At 53.3% G+C, this 14,152-nt stretch overlaps 4 protein-coding genes across 4 annotated transcripts; 2 read left to right on the top strand and 2 right to left on the bottom strand.

Moving 5' to 3' along the window:
* Positions 1–2: 2 nt before the first annotated feature.
* J7T55_000983 (cellulase) lies at positions 3–1,194 on the bottom strand (the record flags this gene model as incomplete). Its single annotated transcript, XM_053140254.1, has 3 exons — positions 3–858; positions 926–1,028; positions 1,089–1,194. The coding sequence occupies 3 exons, from the start codon at positions 1,192–1,194 to the stop codon at positions 3–5; spliced, it is 1,065 nt and encodes a 354-aa protein (XP_052996631.1).
* A 3,326-nt stretch (positions 1,195–4,520) lies between these two features.
* On the top strand, positions 4,521–4,880 carry J7T55_000982 (uncharacterized protein; the record flags this gene model as incomplete). Its single annotated transcript, XM_053140253.1, has 2 exons — positions 4,521–4,672; positions 4,787–4,880. 2 exons carry the CDS (start codon positions 4,521–4,523, stop codon positions 4,878–4,880), a joined length of 246 nt encoding a protein of 81 aa, XP_052996630.1.
* A 383-nt stretch (positions 4,881–5,263) lies between these two features.
* On the top strand, positions 5,264–7,922 carry J7T55_000981 (cellobiose dehydrogenase; the record flags this gene model as incomplete). Its single annotated transcript, XM_053140252.1, has 5 exons — positions 5,264–5,312; positions 5,372–5,529; positions 5,585–6,457; positions 6,519–7,136; positions 7,200–7,922. The coding sequence occupies 5 exons, from the start codon at positions 5,264–5,266 to the stop codon at positions 7,920–7,922; spliced, it is 2,421 nt and encodes an 806-aa protein (XP_052996629.1).
* Positions 7,923–8,250: 328 nt separating this feature from the next.
* J7T55_000980 (dna-directed rna polymerase iii subunit rpc1) lies at positions 8,251–12,764 on the bottom strand (the record flags this gene model as incomplete). Its single annotated transcript, XM_053140251.1, has 2 exons — positions 8,251–12,601; positions 12,670–12,764. 2 exons carry the CDS (start codon positions 12,762–12,764, stop codon positions 8,251–8,253), a joined length of 4,446 nt encoding a protein of 1,481 aa, XP_052996628.1.
* Between the last annotated feature and the right edge of the window lie 1,388 nt (positions 12,765–14,152).

Here is a 14,152-nt window from a genome sequence, read left to right as displayed (position 1 = left end):
GATTAAGTGTTCACCAAGCAAGACTTAACAAGCGAGGTATCAGTCCAGCCATTCCCATTTCGCGTGGGCGTCTCCACCAACTCATACGTCTGGTCAAACCCACCAGCAGACCAGCCCACAATACCAATAAACACATCCGAGTTTTGCTTCAAGAAAGCGACCTGCTCGCACAGGTACTTCTGGCAGCTAGCAGTGTTCCCGCCACCAGTCTCGGTGTTGATTGCCAGCCGCTTATTCTGCCTGAGCCAGGTTGCAAGCGGCTGGAACGCATTGTCGATATTGTTCGTGACGCACTCAGTGTGCGTGCCCGAGTTATCGCTGTCCAGGTACTTGTGAACATCGAAAATGATGTTATCCGTCGATCCATCCGGGTTAGTCACTTTGAGCAGCGCCGGCCCCGCCTCGGTGGGCAGCTGCTGCGCGGACGACCAGCTGCTGCCGGGGATGAGGAGCATGCTCGTCGGCGCAACGGCGCGAATGGCGGTCACAACCTTCTGCACGGTGGCCACCCACGTGTCGACGGACGACAGGTCGTGCGGCTCGTTCATGATCCCGAACACCATCTTCGAGTTGCTGCCGTACTTGGTCGCCAGCTGCCGCCACAGGCTGACGAATTGGTCGTCCGTGGGCCCGCCTGAAGACCCGATGATCTTGCCGTTATAGCGCGCGTAGTTGTGGATGTCGATGATGCAGGTCGCACCTGTTGCGAGGCAGGCTTGGACCAGCTGGTCGTAGCGGCCCAGGTTGCCTGAGTCAAGGTTGCCTCCTAGATTGTTGTTGACTAGGTATTGCCATCCTACTGGCAGCCGGAAGATGTTGAACTTGTCGTCGTTGGCGAAATGTTGCATCTGGCCGACACTATGGAAGTTTGGGGTTAGTGTGTGTGTCGTGAAATTGGGTTGGGGGGAGAATAAGCGAGGTTTACCCATCTGCTCCTCCAAGTGACGAGAGCGGAGGATATGCCTTGGAGGTTGTGCAGGTGCCATCAGTGGCACATCCAAAGTCGAAACCGGCGATGTTGGTTCCCACTGTGAGATGCGGTCAGTCAATATCCTCCATAACTCTATGCGGCTGTTTGCTTCACACACCATAACGCAGGGAGTTCTGCCTTGGAAGCACAACATTTGGTAGGCTTGCTGCAAATCCCAGAGTTGACAATGTCAGCTGTAATACTATAGCAAGAGTCGGATACATCTTGGCGACGGGCTGATTCAGTGCGGATCAAAGACAAGAAAAAGGGAAGAAACTATTCAAGCTAGCCTTCCAACCACATATCAGGCACCCAACTTGGGGGATAAGAAGAGCATATATACACCTGCCTCCGCGTTCCCTCCATTCTTGAATGAGATATTTTGGCTCGCTTGTTGAGCCAGGCACCAGACATCGCAGTTTTCGCTGCACACAGGCCCGAGGTTCCGTTCAATGAGTTAAGAACTGTGGGTAGCGTGGCAGATCCCGCTCAGGCTTGTGGTCAAGCTTATCCGCTTTGTGACAGTTATTAAGACCGGAAGCATTCATCAGGGGTAGCAATCATGAGGACCAGGCACGCGGGCAATCAGATGGTGGTAAGCACCTAAGGTTTCTCAAGGATCGGCCTGGAATCGAACCTGTCACTACAGGCATGATGGAAGCTTTTAGCACATTGTTATGAGAGCGCGTTCATAGGATGAGCATGATAATATCACGAGCTAAGCCAGGGGTCTGGTGCCCCAGATTGACAGCTGCAACCGAATCTCCACTGTGCAGATCTCGGACGCACAGGGGTGGGTTCCCAAAACGGGTAAAACGGGAGGACGGCTCTGCGGCAGACGCAAGCCACCGAGCTTGTTTCTCGGGGACCTGCCTCCGTGGATTGACGGTTGTTAATGTTCGCTACCATAAACCTCGATATGTGCGTGTCATGAACTGGCGAAGAGCCCCGCTTAGGACACATCTTCGGTGGCTTAGTTCTTGTGCTATCTTCTTCTTCAAAATTAGAAGCTTGTGTACTAAAGATCCCCAATCTACCTGACAACTGGCGCAAGGAACAATGATACAAAGATCCTGGTGGTCATGTGAAATCTAGATGGTTGCTCTGGTTATTCGAGTTATGGAACCGCAACGTCAAGGATCACATCTCAGACGCAAATGGACGAAATTAATGGAAAGAACACATTCAAACTGTCCATCAAAATCTCACTGCCATCAGCTTTTTACAGTTTAATCAATTAATGATGCATCTAAAGTCAACCATGATCCGCACTTTGTTTACGAATCCTCAGCTTTGCTTCAGCTTTGCTGCGGCGAATGCGCTTGGGTCTGCGCATGATGATGCTGCTGGTTCCGGATTTTCTGTCAACAATGTTCACCTTGAACAAAAGGTCTTTAGAAAGTGCTATATACGGCAAGTATACATAAGTAGCCTTATAATATTTCATTATTTCTTAAGAGATACCAGACTTGCTCCTCTCAGGTATCTAGTTTTGACCCAAATACTTTTCTGGCTTACCATGCATCGAGATTCAGCAGCCCTGTCTCTTCTCAGGCTTGGTCGCTTGCCATGAGCGCCACTAAGCAGTCATCGACTTAGACTCGCTTGTATAAGACAGCCCGGCGTGATAACGAGGGAGTCGGTATCCCGTAAAGAATCGAAATGAGGCATTGTGAAGCAGATGAAAGTTATGAAGGCGCACAAGTGTGATCAGGCCTAAGCCAATCGGAATACAAGTGTTGACATGATGGCAAGATGATTGCATTCCCAGTTACTCATCTACAAACATTGTTTAGATCTCAACTCCATATAAGTCGTCATTACTACCACGAGACACGAAAAATGCATCATATGCCGTGACCGATAGGTCAGTCAACCTGATCCGCGGTGGGAGTCTAGTGGCTTCTGCAGCGGACAGACCTCACCAAATGTAAGCAGTCTACTCAAATTAGGCTCAATCCTATGCCTGCATCCCCAAAGCAACAGGAATTGAACTGAATACGAGAGGGGCAAAATTCATTGACTGTCAACGTGGGTGTTAGTGACTGCAATCAATTCAGACATGATCATCATCTTGCGTTTGACGGCGTTGACACAAGCAAAAAGAACCTTGCTAGGCGGAAAACCCCATCTTTTTTTTTGTGATGCCGTTGTGGTTTTTACTCTTTCTTCCAGTGCCGATGTACTGACAGAGGGAACTTCCGCCTCATTGAGCGTACTGTCCTCTGGTATTCCATGGAAACTTCCTGAGAATCTTTTCTGCCGGGCTCGGGTTGAACGAACGACCCTCCGGTCGGAGACACCTCAACTCGACCACTGAGCTGTTTGGTAACAGTGTGGGAGGTGCTCCGGTTGATGACAGGACGAATCGACCCACCTATATGTCTTCGAATTGGGGTCCAAACTCTGGTGAAGGGTGGTCGATAAGTGAAGGGCGGTGGCTAAGTGAATGAATGCCCTTCCCAAATGCACCTCAGCACTGCCCGTCAGTCTACCCACCCTAGTACCACTCGATCCTCGACGAAAGCAACACTCTCTCTACATCCCTCGGACTGCAGCTGAATTTAAGGGACCTCTCATTTCCGACTCCCGATCGTACATTCAGCAGAGATCTTCAACCTGTTTAAGCAACAGGCCTTAACCCAAGACCTGTAGAGGTTTAGCACGACAATTTCGCTTCGCCGCTGTCAAGCAAACAAACGCGCTGATATCAAGCGTTTCCAAGGGCAATCAAAACATAATTGAAAAGAATATGGACGAGAACCAAGGCTAAAGCTAGAAGTGGGGTTTTAAACAAAGGCAGCTTGAGCATAAGAAATTAGATATTGGGTCGGGTCGAAGACAAGGATCAGCCGCCATATCGGTTGGACGGCTCGACGGCCCAGACGGAAAGCAAGACTGAACGTTGCTGCTGACAGTGGCCATCGACCCACGACAGCCGAGAAGAAGCGCTGTGGGCGATTGTGAAATCTGCAGTCAATCAGGATCGAGATGTGTACAATTCCGTCGCGCTTATTACAGGGGAACGAAATGTCAGGAACAAACTCAGCTGAGGGGCTCCATTGAAGGGCCAATTGGAGCAGATCGATTGCTCATGACAGGTGGATATTGAAGGCCTCGGGATGGATCTCACCCTTGACAGTACTCTGGATGAACGGGATTCTTGGCGTGTTTGAGTGTATAAAAATAAGATCCCCCAGCAGAGGCATGCTGAGCAATCAGACTGCATAGGCTGAAGGGTGGTTTTATGACGAGCAGTTGGCCTGAGTAATGCGTGCGTGGGTGTTGGTTCCTGTCGAGGGTAGATGAGAGACCAGGTTAAGAGGACAGGAGAGGAAAAGGAGCCAACCTGCCAAGAGATCATCATTTATCCAAAGTCGACGGGCGGAGTTGGCACCCCGTTGTGGAATCCGGCGCCAAGGAGAAACAGAACAGAACGGCCTCCGCTGCAGGGATGTTGGGTGCCGATCACTGCACCTTATTCCAACGTCACCCCAATACCCCGGACTCGGTATCTTAATCTCAAACAGAATACCCACGCCTGCCCAGCATGACTGCGGCAGAGAATCCTTCTTCAGAGAAGGAGGCAACAGAGTTCAGCTATATGCAGAGGAGTAGTCGCTTCTTGCTTCCCAGTCCCCTGGACCAACGGGCTTGGCCTTATGCGCTCGAACTTCACATCGAAGTTCAATCACCCGTAGGGTAAGCGCCTTAGCGACTGCAGCAGGACAAAGTCTAAAAAGATCGCTTCGCATGGCCTTATATGGAAGATGCTCATAAAGATAAGACCATGGCGCGGTGACATGGGACGGATAGGCTCGAGCTTATCCCGGCGGCTGAGGAGAGTCAAGCCCGCCACGCCCGAAGCATATTGGAGGGGAGCCGCCATGACTCTCGAGCCAAGGATTGAGGCTATACGCCCCGAGTATATCCCGGCAATCAGGGCCACACGTCCGTCTCCCGAAGGCATGGAACCTAGTTATGGTTTCCGCGATGTGGCTTGCTCCTCTGCCGCAATATAATCTTGTGCCAGGGCTGGCATTGCTCCACTCCGCTGTGTAGCCCAGGGGCTGACCTATCGGTGATTAACCATCGCAAATGACCACTCCCTCCTTCGAACCGAATAAGCCCCTCATCACAGGGGATTCTTGTCACTCTTGGCCTCCAGGAGGTCTATAACGATGCCGACATGGCCGGTCGTATTTAGTCTCACATGTCTGCCCTTCGCCGACTGAAAATGTTTGGGCATCACACTACTGGATCGACAGTAGAATAGGTGACGACGGCTTCACGATGCAGTTCCCAAAACATATCGGCATCGCGTTGACCGCGGTTGCCTTTTGTAAGTCCCTAGTCCACAGCCAGTGATTCTTACTCGACAGTTTAACTGACAACGACCAGATGGACAGCGATGCTGGGCACAAGGTCCCGTTATGTACACAGATCCGTCGACAAACATCACGTTCCCAACATGGACGGATGGCGCCGGGTATACATTCGGTCTGGTGGTGCCAGACACGGCCCTGACCACTGACAGCTACGAGTACATTGGATATCTTGTAAGATTTTGTACCATGCAATTGATGCGTATACTCCACGCTAACGAAGAGCCAGAGCTGCACAACCCCATCCGGAGCAGGTGCAGCATACTGCGGCCTGTCCCACGGCCAATCCGGCCAGATGGTGCAGGCGCTTCTTCTCATGGCATGGCCCTATGAAAGCCAAGTCCTCACCTCGTTCCGCTTCGCCACAGGGTACTCGGAACCAGCAGCATACACCGGCAATGCAACCCTCACAACCCTCGCCTCATCAGTCAACGACACCGCGTTCGAAATCGTCTACCGGTGTGAGAACTGCTTCAAGTGGAGCCAGGACGGCGCGGATGGCCAGGTTTCGACGAGCACGGGGTCCACGGTTCTAGGCCGCGCCGCATCGAACGAGGCCCCTGGCAACCCGGGCTGCCCGAAAGATATTACGATCCCATACCATCGCCGCTTGTTCGGGCAGTATGGAGCCTCGTTTGCTAACGCAACCGTGGCTTCTTACTCCAAGTACGCGGCGCTGCCTCCCAAGCCTACCACGACCGCCACGACTTGTGCTGGCGCTACCCCAACTGGCAACGCTACGACCACCACGAGTCTGCCTACTGCGACGCCTACTGCTGTGTGCAAGAGCATCCCTGCGAACAAGACGTGGGACTACGTCGTTGTCGGTGGCGGCGCGGGAGGTATCCCCATGGCTGACAAGCTGAGCGAGGCGGGCCACTCTGTGCTGCTTATTGAGAAGGGGCCTGCTTCTACTGGGGAATGGGGCGGCTCCCTGGGACCAAAATGGCTGAACGGCACGGGCTTGACCCGGTTTGACGTACCTGGTCTCTGTAACCAGATCTGGGTGGACTCAACCGGTATCGCGTGCTCCGACACCGACCAAATGGCGGGCTGTGTGCTGGGCGGAGGCACGGCCGTGAACGCAGGGTTGTGGTGGAAGGTGAGAACTCATAACCCTCCTGCTGTGTCCTTATGTACCCATAACTAACACCCACAACCAGCCCAACCCGGCCGACTGGAACGAGAACTTCCCAGCAGGGTGGCACGCCTCAGACGTCGCGGAGGCCACGGAGCGCGCGTTCAAGCGCATCCCGGGCACATGGCAGCCCTCGATGGACGGCCAGCTCTACCTGCACCAAGGCTACGACGTGCTGACGTCGGGACTCAAGTCGAGCGGGTGGGAGTACGTCGTCGGCAACGACGCCCCCGACAAGAAGAACCGCACCTACGGCCACGGCCAGTTCATGTTCAGCCATGGTGAGCGCAGTGGACCCCTTGCCACCTACCTCGCCACCGCCGCGGCTCGCAAAGATGTCTTCTCGCTGTGGACCGACACCGCGGTCAACCGTATCGTGCGCACTGGGGCCCACGCCACCAGCGTCGAGGTCTCGTGCTCTGCCGGGTCGGGGTACTCTGGCACCGTGAACCTGACGCCCGGCACCGGGCGGGTGATCGTGTCAGCGGGCGCGTTCGGAACACCGAAGCTGCTGTTCAGGAGCGGCATTGGGCCCGCGGACCAGCTCGCCATCGTGCAGGCGTCGGGCGACGGGGCCAAGATGATCAGCAACGACTCGTGGATTGAGCTGCCAGTTGGGTCTAATCTCGTCGAGCAGATGAATGTAAGCCAAACTACCGTCCACAACAAACCCTTGAATTACTCCTCAGCTGACTTCGTTTAACAGACCGACGTGATTGTCACGCACCCGGACGTAGTCTTCTACGACTTCTACGCCGCCTGGAACGAGCCCATCCCGTCCGACAAGCAAGCCTACCTATCCAACCGCACCGGGATCCTCGCGCAGGCCGCGCCGAACATCGGCCCCATGCTGTGGGAGGAGATCAAGGGGTCCGACGGCATCACGCGGCAGCTGCAGTGGACGTCGCGCGTGGAGGGCGACTCGGCCGCGACCAACTCGACGCACGCCATGACGATATCACAGTACCTGGGGCGGGGCCAGCAGTCGCGCGGGCGCGCGACCATCACGAGCAGCCTGTCGATGACGGTGTCGACGCAGCCGTTCCTGCACAACGACGGGGACCGGCAGGCGGTGGTGGCCGGGGTCCGCAGCCTGCAGGAGTCGCTTCGCGGGATCAAGGGCCTGGAGTGGGTGCGCCCGCGCGCCAACCAGACAGCTGAGGACTACGTCGACTCGCTGCTGGTCACGGCCAACGGGCGCCGCGCGAATCACTGGATGGGCACGGCCAAGATGGGGCTTGATGATGGGCGGGTTGGGTCTGGCAACGGCACGGCGGTTGTTGATACCAATGCTAAGGTGTACGGTACGGATAATGTGTTTGTGCTGGATGCTAGTATCTTCCCTGGCCAGCTGACTGGGAACCCGTCCGCGACCATTGTCATTGCTGCTGAGCATGCGGCGGCGAAGATCTTGGCACTGGCTTCTTGATGAGGAGGACCAGGCAAGACGAGCTGGAGTGGACGAGTGGATGCAAAAGAATTCTTTGTACATATTCATGTCTAACGTATATTATCAAACAAGTGCTACACGCACATTCAAATGAATTCTCATACAGGGGTCAAAGTCACAAGGATGGTTACGAAGTGGGCTTGAACATATTTATTTATTCCTGTAGCAAGGACACCTAAACCCTTATCGCAGTGGTGCGAACTGTTGATCGCTTTCACTCATCCAAGTTCACACCCTCATGCTTGTCCAAAGCGACGCACCACCCGGCAGTTTACAGCACGCGGGCCCTAAGCACTGCTGACACTTCCTACGCAGCAGCAGCCACCGCCCTCAGCGCATCCCCATTACTGCGCGCCGCCGCCGCCCTGGCAGCCCTCGCCTCCTTCTTGGTCTTCACATTCTTGCCCCACGCATCCTCGAACAGCGTCGGCTTCTTCTCCAGGAACCACTCCGGCAGGCCCATCCTGCGGACGACGTTGAATGACCCCGTGCCGATGGACATGGATTGGCCCATGATGATGGACTCGGACACGCCCTCGATCTTGTCCGTCTTCATTGCTGCCGCCGCCTCGAACAGGTGATCGGCCGTCTTCTCGAACGACGCGAGCTGCAGCACCGAGTCGCGCATCTTCTGCAGGCCGAAACGGGTGATACCCAGGACGTCGCCCTTGTATGTCATCACGTCGGCGAGCAGCTGCATGTGACGCGGGTCGATACCCATGTCGCCCATGACTTCTGCAATTTCATTCGCGATAGTAGTACGTGCTGCTTCAATGCCGAGAATGTCGCGACACTCCATCACGTTGTTGGATCGCGTCTTGGTGCCGATGACACCCTCCGTCGTCATGCACGCGCGCAGTCCATAGCCTTCGACTAGAACGGTGTGCTCCAAGTTTTCCGATGTTTGAATGATGGCTCGGGTGGCATCAGGGTAGCCCGAGATGGCGACAGTTGGAAGCATGCGGCGGAGGTAGTTGACTCGGAGCAGGAGATCTGAGGCGCTCTCAATCACGGTACTGGACTTACCATTCCGGGCCAGCCGCTTCTGCTCAGCGATGTCTGTCCAAGTATTGCGTACGCTGATCTCGATATAGGATGGACCGACATTTATGTCTTCTCGTAGGACCTTCAGCTTCTTGTGCTTGACGACAGCCTCGGCAATGTCTCTTGGACCGATGCCCAGGTGCATATCCTGCAAGGCGTCCATGTCGACTTCAAGGACGATTAATCCTCGGTCAGAAAGCCACTCGTCTTCAATGTGCTTAATCACATCCGAGATGAATGTCTTCTCAATACGGGCCTTGACGACCTTGGCCACCTCGATCTGCTTCTTGTTTTCCAAAGGACATGTGATGACAGGCGTGCTGATGTTTTTGGAGGCGTTGATAATTTCCTTAATACGAGGCACACCCTGCGTGATACTCATACCGGCGACACCAGCGAAATGGAACGTCTTAAGCGTCATCTGGGTTCCTGGTTCTCCGATAGAGTGGGCTCCAACAGCACCGACCGCATGCCCAGGTTCGACATGCGCCTGTTTGTATTTGTCTAGACAGAGGCGGATGAACTTTTGCAAAGTAGTCCGGGAGACCTTCGCCACGCGCTCAACGCGTGCTAGGCTGATCTTGTCCTCAGAAGCCGTGTCGATCTCCATTGCATCGCCGTCGTCTGGGTCCAGTCCAACTTCTCCTCGAGCTCTTGATAGCTTTTTTGCGCGAGCTGTCACATAGCTTTCTACATCTCTGAGGAAAATTCGGGCACTCTCATGCTCATCAATCGACATGTTGCTGTCATCATCGTAGTCAAGTACCTGGCCGTCGGTCATTCGCCGTCTCACATACTTGGCACGCTCAATATCCAACATCGATTTGCAGACTTCCATGATCTCATGGGGCAGCAATGTTGACTCCTTGTTATCCCACGTCAAAGTCTCGGCATGTGTCCACGTGCGATCGAAGTGGACGGGCTTTCCAGAGGCCTCCATGTCGACGGGATCTAAGTTGTCCGCTCCGAATTGGAACTGCACGATTCCGCCATTTGAAGTCCGTACCGTTTCATCGTAGCCCGTGGACAAATCTTCCAGAGATTTCATGAGTCGTCTCGACATGTATCCAGTTTCAGCCGTCTTGACGGCGGTATCAACTAGACCTTCTCTTCCTGAGATGGCGTGGAAGAGGAATTCAGATGGGACCAAGCCAGTGTAGAAACTGTTACGGACGAAACCCTTTGAGTTGGGCTGGCGAGCGTTCTTGTGGAAATGGGGAAGACTCCGGTCCTGAAAACCATCCGGCACACGCTGCCCTCCAATAATTTGCTGCCCGACACAGGCAACCATTTGTGCGACGTTGATGGCGGAACCCTTGGAACCCGAGTTGGCCATGGTAAGCGGTGCGTTGTTGTGGCTCAAAGTATCCACACACTGTTGACCAGCTTCTTGACGGACCTTACTAAGAATACCTGAGATCGAATTTTCCAGGGTCTGCTCCATGTCGCATCCGGGAGCCTTGTCCAGCTTTCCAGCTTTGTATGTTGCGATAAGCTCGTCACACTTCTTGTAAGCAGCCTCCACAAGCTGATCTTTGGACTCAGTCAGACCGTTAATGGGGAAGACATCGCCAACCCCGATCGAGAAGCCTTGGTTCGTCAAGGATCTCGCGCATAGCCTCGCAAGTCGGTTCATGGCGCCTGCCGCGGCATCCGGGCCGTAGTCTCGTAAAATCACATAGAAAATCGAGTCCTTTTTTCCAGATCCAACAGTCGATTTGTCCATGACTCCACACATGATCTCGGAGTTTCGGATTACCAACCAGCCGTCATTCGGACACATGTCAGGGGCCATTCCAGGCCGTGGCTTGTATTCTCTGCACTTGGCGTCTAGATTGACCTTGACTGGAGACTGCAGGTTTGGCCGAATAAGAATGTTGAAGATCTGCTTGCCGGTCCACAAAGCCGTGGGTTTTAGAATGGCAGGAGGCGGAAGGTCGAGATGCCCACTACCCTCCAGCATCATTTCGCACATATATGTGAATGACTTTCGGTCGAAGAATCTGTCCTTGCTGCTGAGAAGATACGCCGCCGTGATGAAATCTTGTGTGGCCGCGATGATGGGCTCTCCATTCTTGGGCGTGGCCAGATTGTGTTTGACGCCCATGAGGGTTATTGCTTCAGCTCTGGCCTCTTCTGTTTGCGGAATATGCAAGTTCATCTCATCGCCGTCGAAATCAGCATTGTATGGCGTACACACACACTCGTTAAGCCGGAAGGTCCTCCACGGCCGAACCTTGACCAAATGGCTCATGATACTCAACTTGTGCAGGGATGGCTGTCGGTTGAAGAGAGCGACATCTCCGTCAACAAGGTGGCGCTCCACAACGTCTCCCACCGAGAGGTCATTCGCGATCAGGTCCCTGTTTCCGAACTTCAAGTTTACCTTATACCCGCCATCCTTTTTGATAATGCCGTTGGCTCCTGGCCACTCCTTGGTGCCGTTTCTGACGGCCTGTCTCATGACTTCGATGTTCGTAGAATTCACGCGCTCCGGATACGTCATGTTCTTGGCCACAAGCTGAGGTACCGCGACTTGGTCAATTCCTAGGTTGGGGTCTGGAGAGATGACAGTTCGGCCAGAGAAATCGACACGCTTTCCAGACAAGTTTCCGCGAAAACGACCTTGCTTTCCCTTCAGACGCTGACAAAAGCCCCGAACAGCCTTGCCGAAGCCAGGCTGCACCAGACCCGGCACATCACTGTTAACGTACATGGCGATCTGCAGTTGCAGATATTCCCACTGTTCCATGATAGTTGTGATTGGTTGTCCCCTATCGAGAGCCGCGCGGATAAGGCCACTTATATAGACGATCTCTGCAAGTTTAGCGGTAAGGTCGTCCTCAGTACTCGAGCTATCCTGCTGCACGGATGGTCTGATACAAATCGGAGGCGCGGGAATGAACTGCCACAAGAACATTTCTGGCCGGCCTTCGGCAGGATCCATTCCCAGCAGTTCGCAGTCCCTCGGACTGATCAGCTTGAAAAGGTTCAACACCCTCAGGGGATTCAAATCTTCCATAGCTTTCTTAACGTGCTTTTCGAGGTCGGGATTTGACTTCTTAGCTTCCTTGAAAGAAGCATCATATTGAAGCTTGCTCTCTGGTGCCACCTTTTTCTGCGCTGTGGACTTATTGAAGGTTGCGAACTTGTCGTGTGCCAGCTTGATTACTCCAAGCTTGCGAATCTGCCCGTTGATGGCCCCACAGTAGGGACATTCCTTGCATTTCCTGCACTGCTCGTTGATCTTCTTGCAAATCATTGTCCGCCTGAGGTTATCGATACCTGGTCGTCTCAACTCCTTCAGAAATTCCCGTCGCTCGTCTTCCGTCAGGAGGACTTTCGCGCACTCTTTGCAAATGTTCTGAAGTATTGTCTGGGTGAATCGAAGATAGCCGATATGGAACGCTGGTAGGGCAAGTCTGACGTGACCCCAATGGCCAACACAGTTCTGAAGAGGAAGATTGCAAGTGGAACATTTGCCAATCTTGCTGGATATACCAAGTCGAGGGTCGAGGGCGCCGTTCGCGACAGGAGCTCGGTTGTTGTCCATATCGTAGAGGGTGCGCTGAGAGACTTCGAGAACGCCTTGGCTAACAACATCTTGGATCGATCTGAGGGCATGCCATGTCAGCGCGTGCGTCGATCAGGCAGGAAGAAGAGAGGAGGGAGTAAGCCGCACTGTACACCAAATTTCATCTCCTTGAAGCGCTTGGGTAGATTGTCAACAACCTGCTCCTTCATGGGAGCAGGCGCATGCTGGCCTCGAGCTGCCATCTTGAGAGAAAGGCTCCAAATAGAGAGTCCGGCTGCGGAGAGGGGATAATGCTGTGGTCGCGATCGACGTCGATATTACTTGTCGCTGGTCGCAATTCGCGACTGTAAAGTTTTCGTCACGGTCCAGGCTGCGGTTTCCTATTGTATGATCGCATTGCTATCGAGAGGGCATTTGCTGTTTGGTGTGGCTGTTACTGCCTTGGGAGGGTTTGTGTGGGAGGCGAGTATGACTCTTTGCGGCGTGTGTGGTTTGGTTGTGTCGCGGAATTTGGAGCTGGAGCTGGCAAGGCACTGAAAATTGTCGTCGTCCCCCACCATCTCAGTCGGATGTGGGGAAAAGCTGCATGGATCTGCTGCCGCATGGGAGACCCTTACACTAAAATTGGCCCCACGCTAGACTTCACATGAAAAAATGGCCGGCCAAACAATTGCGTGCAATGCGTCTTCTAGTACTGGGCAGATTATGGTATCAGTTTGAATTTATTTGTGCACAGGCGCTTCTACTCCAAGGGTCAGCATAAATATTGAATGCATATGAATCAACATCCTTTGGACCCCAATGAGAATGCATGTCAAGGCACATGACTTGATGCCAGGCGCTCTGGATAGATAGCTCCCCTAGAGGTTTCTCTCCAGAAATTGGGTAAATCTCTGATACAATATGTACAAAATTCTCTCTCCTCGTGCACATTTCTACCGGTCAGGTCCGATTATTCAGCCGGCATAGATCCGGGAACAGTGTTTGTAGCCCACATAGGTACGCACACAAAAGAAGATGAACATAATTGCATCCGCACTTGCACGCTTTCTGGTTTCAGGCAGCCTATCGGGGCGTTCAAAAACGCTCTCAACCACATCCAACCTTTGCGACATACTTTTACACGCCTCCTTATCGTCTCTGCGGTTTTCACATCTTTTGCTCTTCTCAGCTGCCTTCTATCAATGTAATAAGCAATGTTGAGTGGTCCGTTGAGGAAATTACATCTCCTGCTTCAGTCCGGGCAGGTGGAAGTAGCTGGGTTCGGACTATATCAATATACAAAGGGGCTGAACGTTGAGAAATGTACTTTCCACGGCAATCAATGAATACAGATTGAAGGAGAAAAGGTGAAGGAAACTTGGCCAAACGTAGCCTAATGCTTTAAGCAAATCCGATCATGCTTCCTCAAAAATAATTCAAGCGTCTCGTATAGAGCCCGGGGCCATAGTATGCAATTCTCCCTTCAAAGCCACATTGGGCGGCAACAGTGCCTCAAATAGAGCACGTTTTCCGGCTGCCAGAGTAGAGTCCTCAGGTAGATACTCAGGCAGAAAGAATGTAGAGAGGCATCACATTTGAATGTGACCTTAGAATCGGATGTTGTAGTGAGGCTTGTGGGAGGGTCGTG

This window comes from Diaporthe amygdali (assembly GCF_026229845.1).
Source record: "Diaporthe amygdali strain CAA958 chromosome Unknown NODE_6_length_1560011_cov_65_102424, whole genome shotgun sequence".
Taxonomy (NCBI): domain Eukaryota; kingdom Fungi; phylum Ascomycota; class Sordariomycetes; order Diaporthales; family Diaporthaceae; genus Diaporthe; species Diaporthe amygdali.
This window is presented reverse-complemented; position numbering and strand designations above follow the sequence as displayed.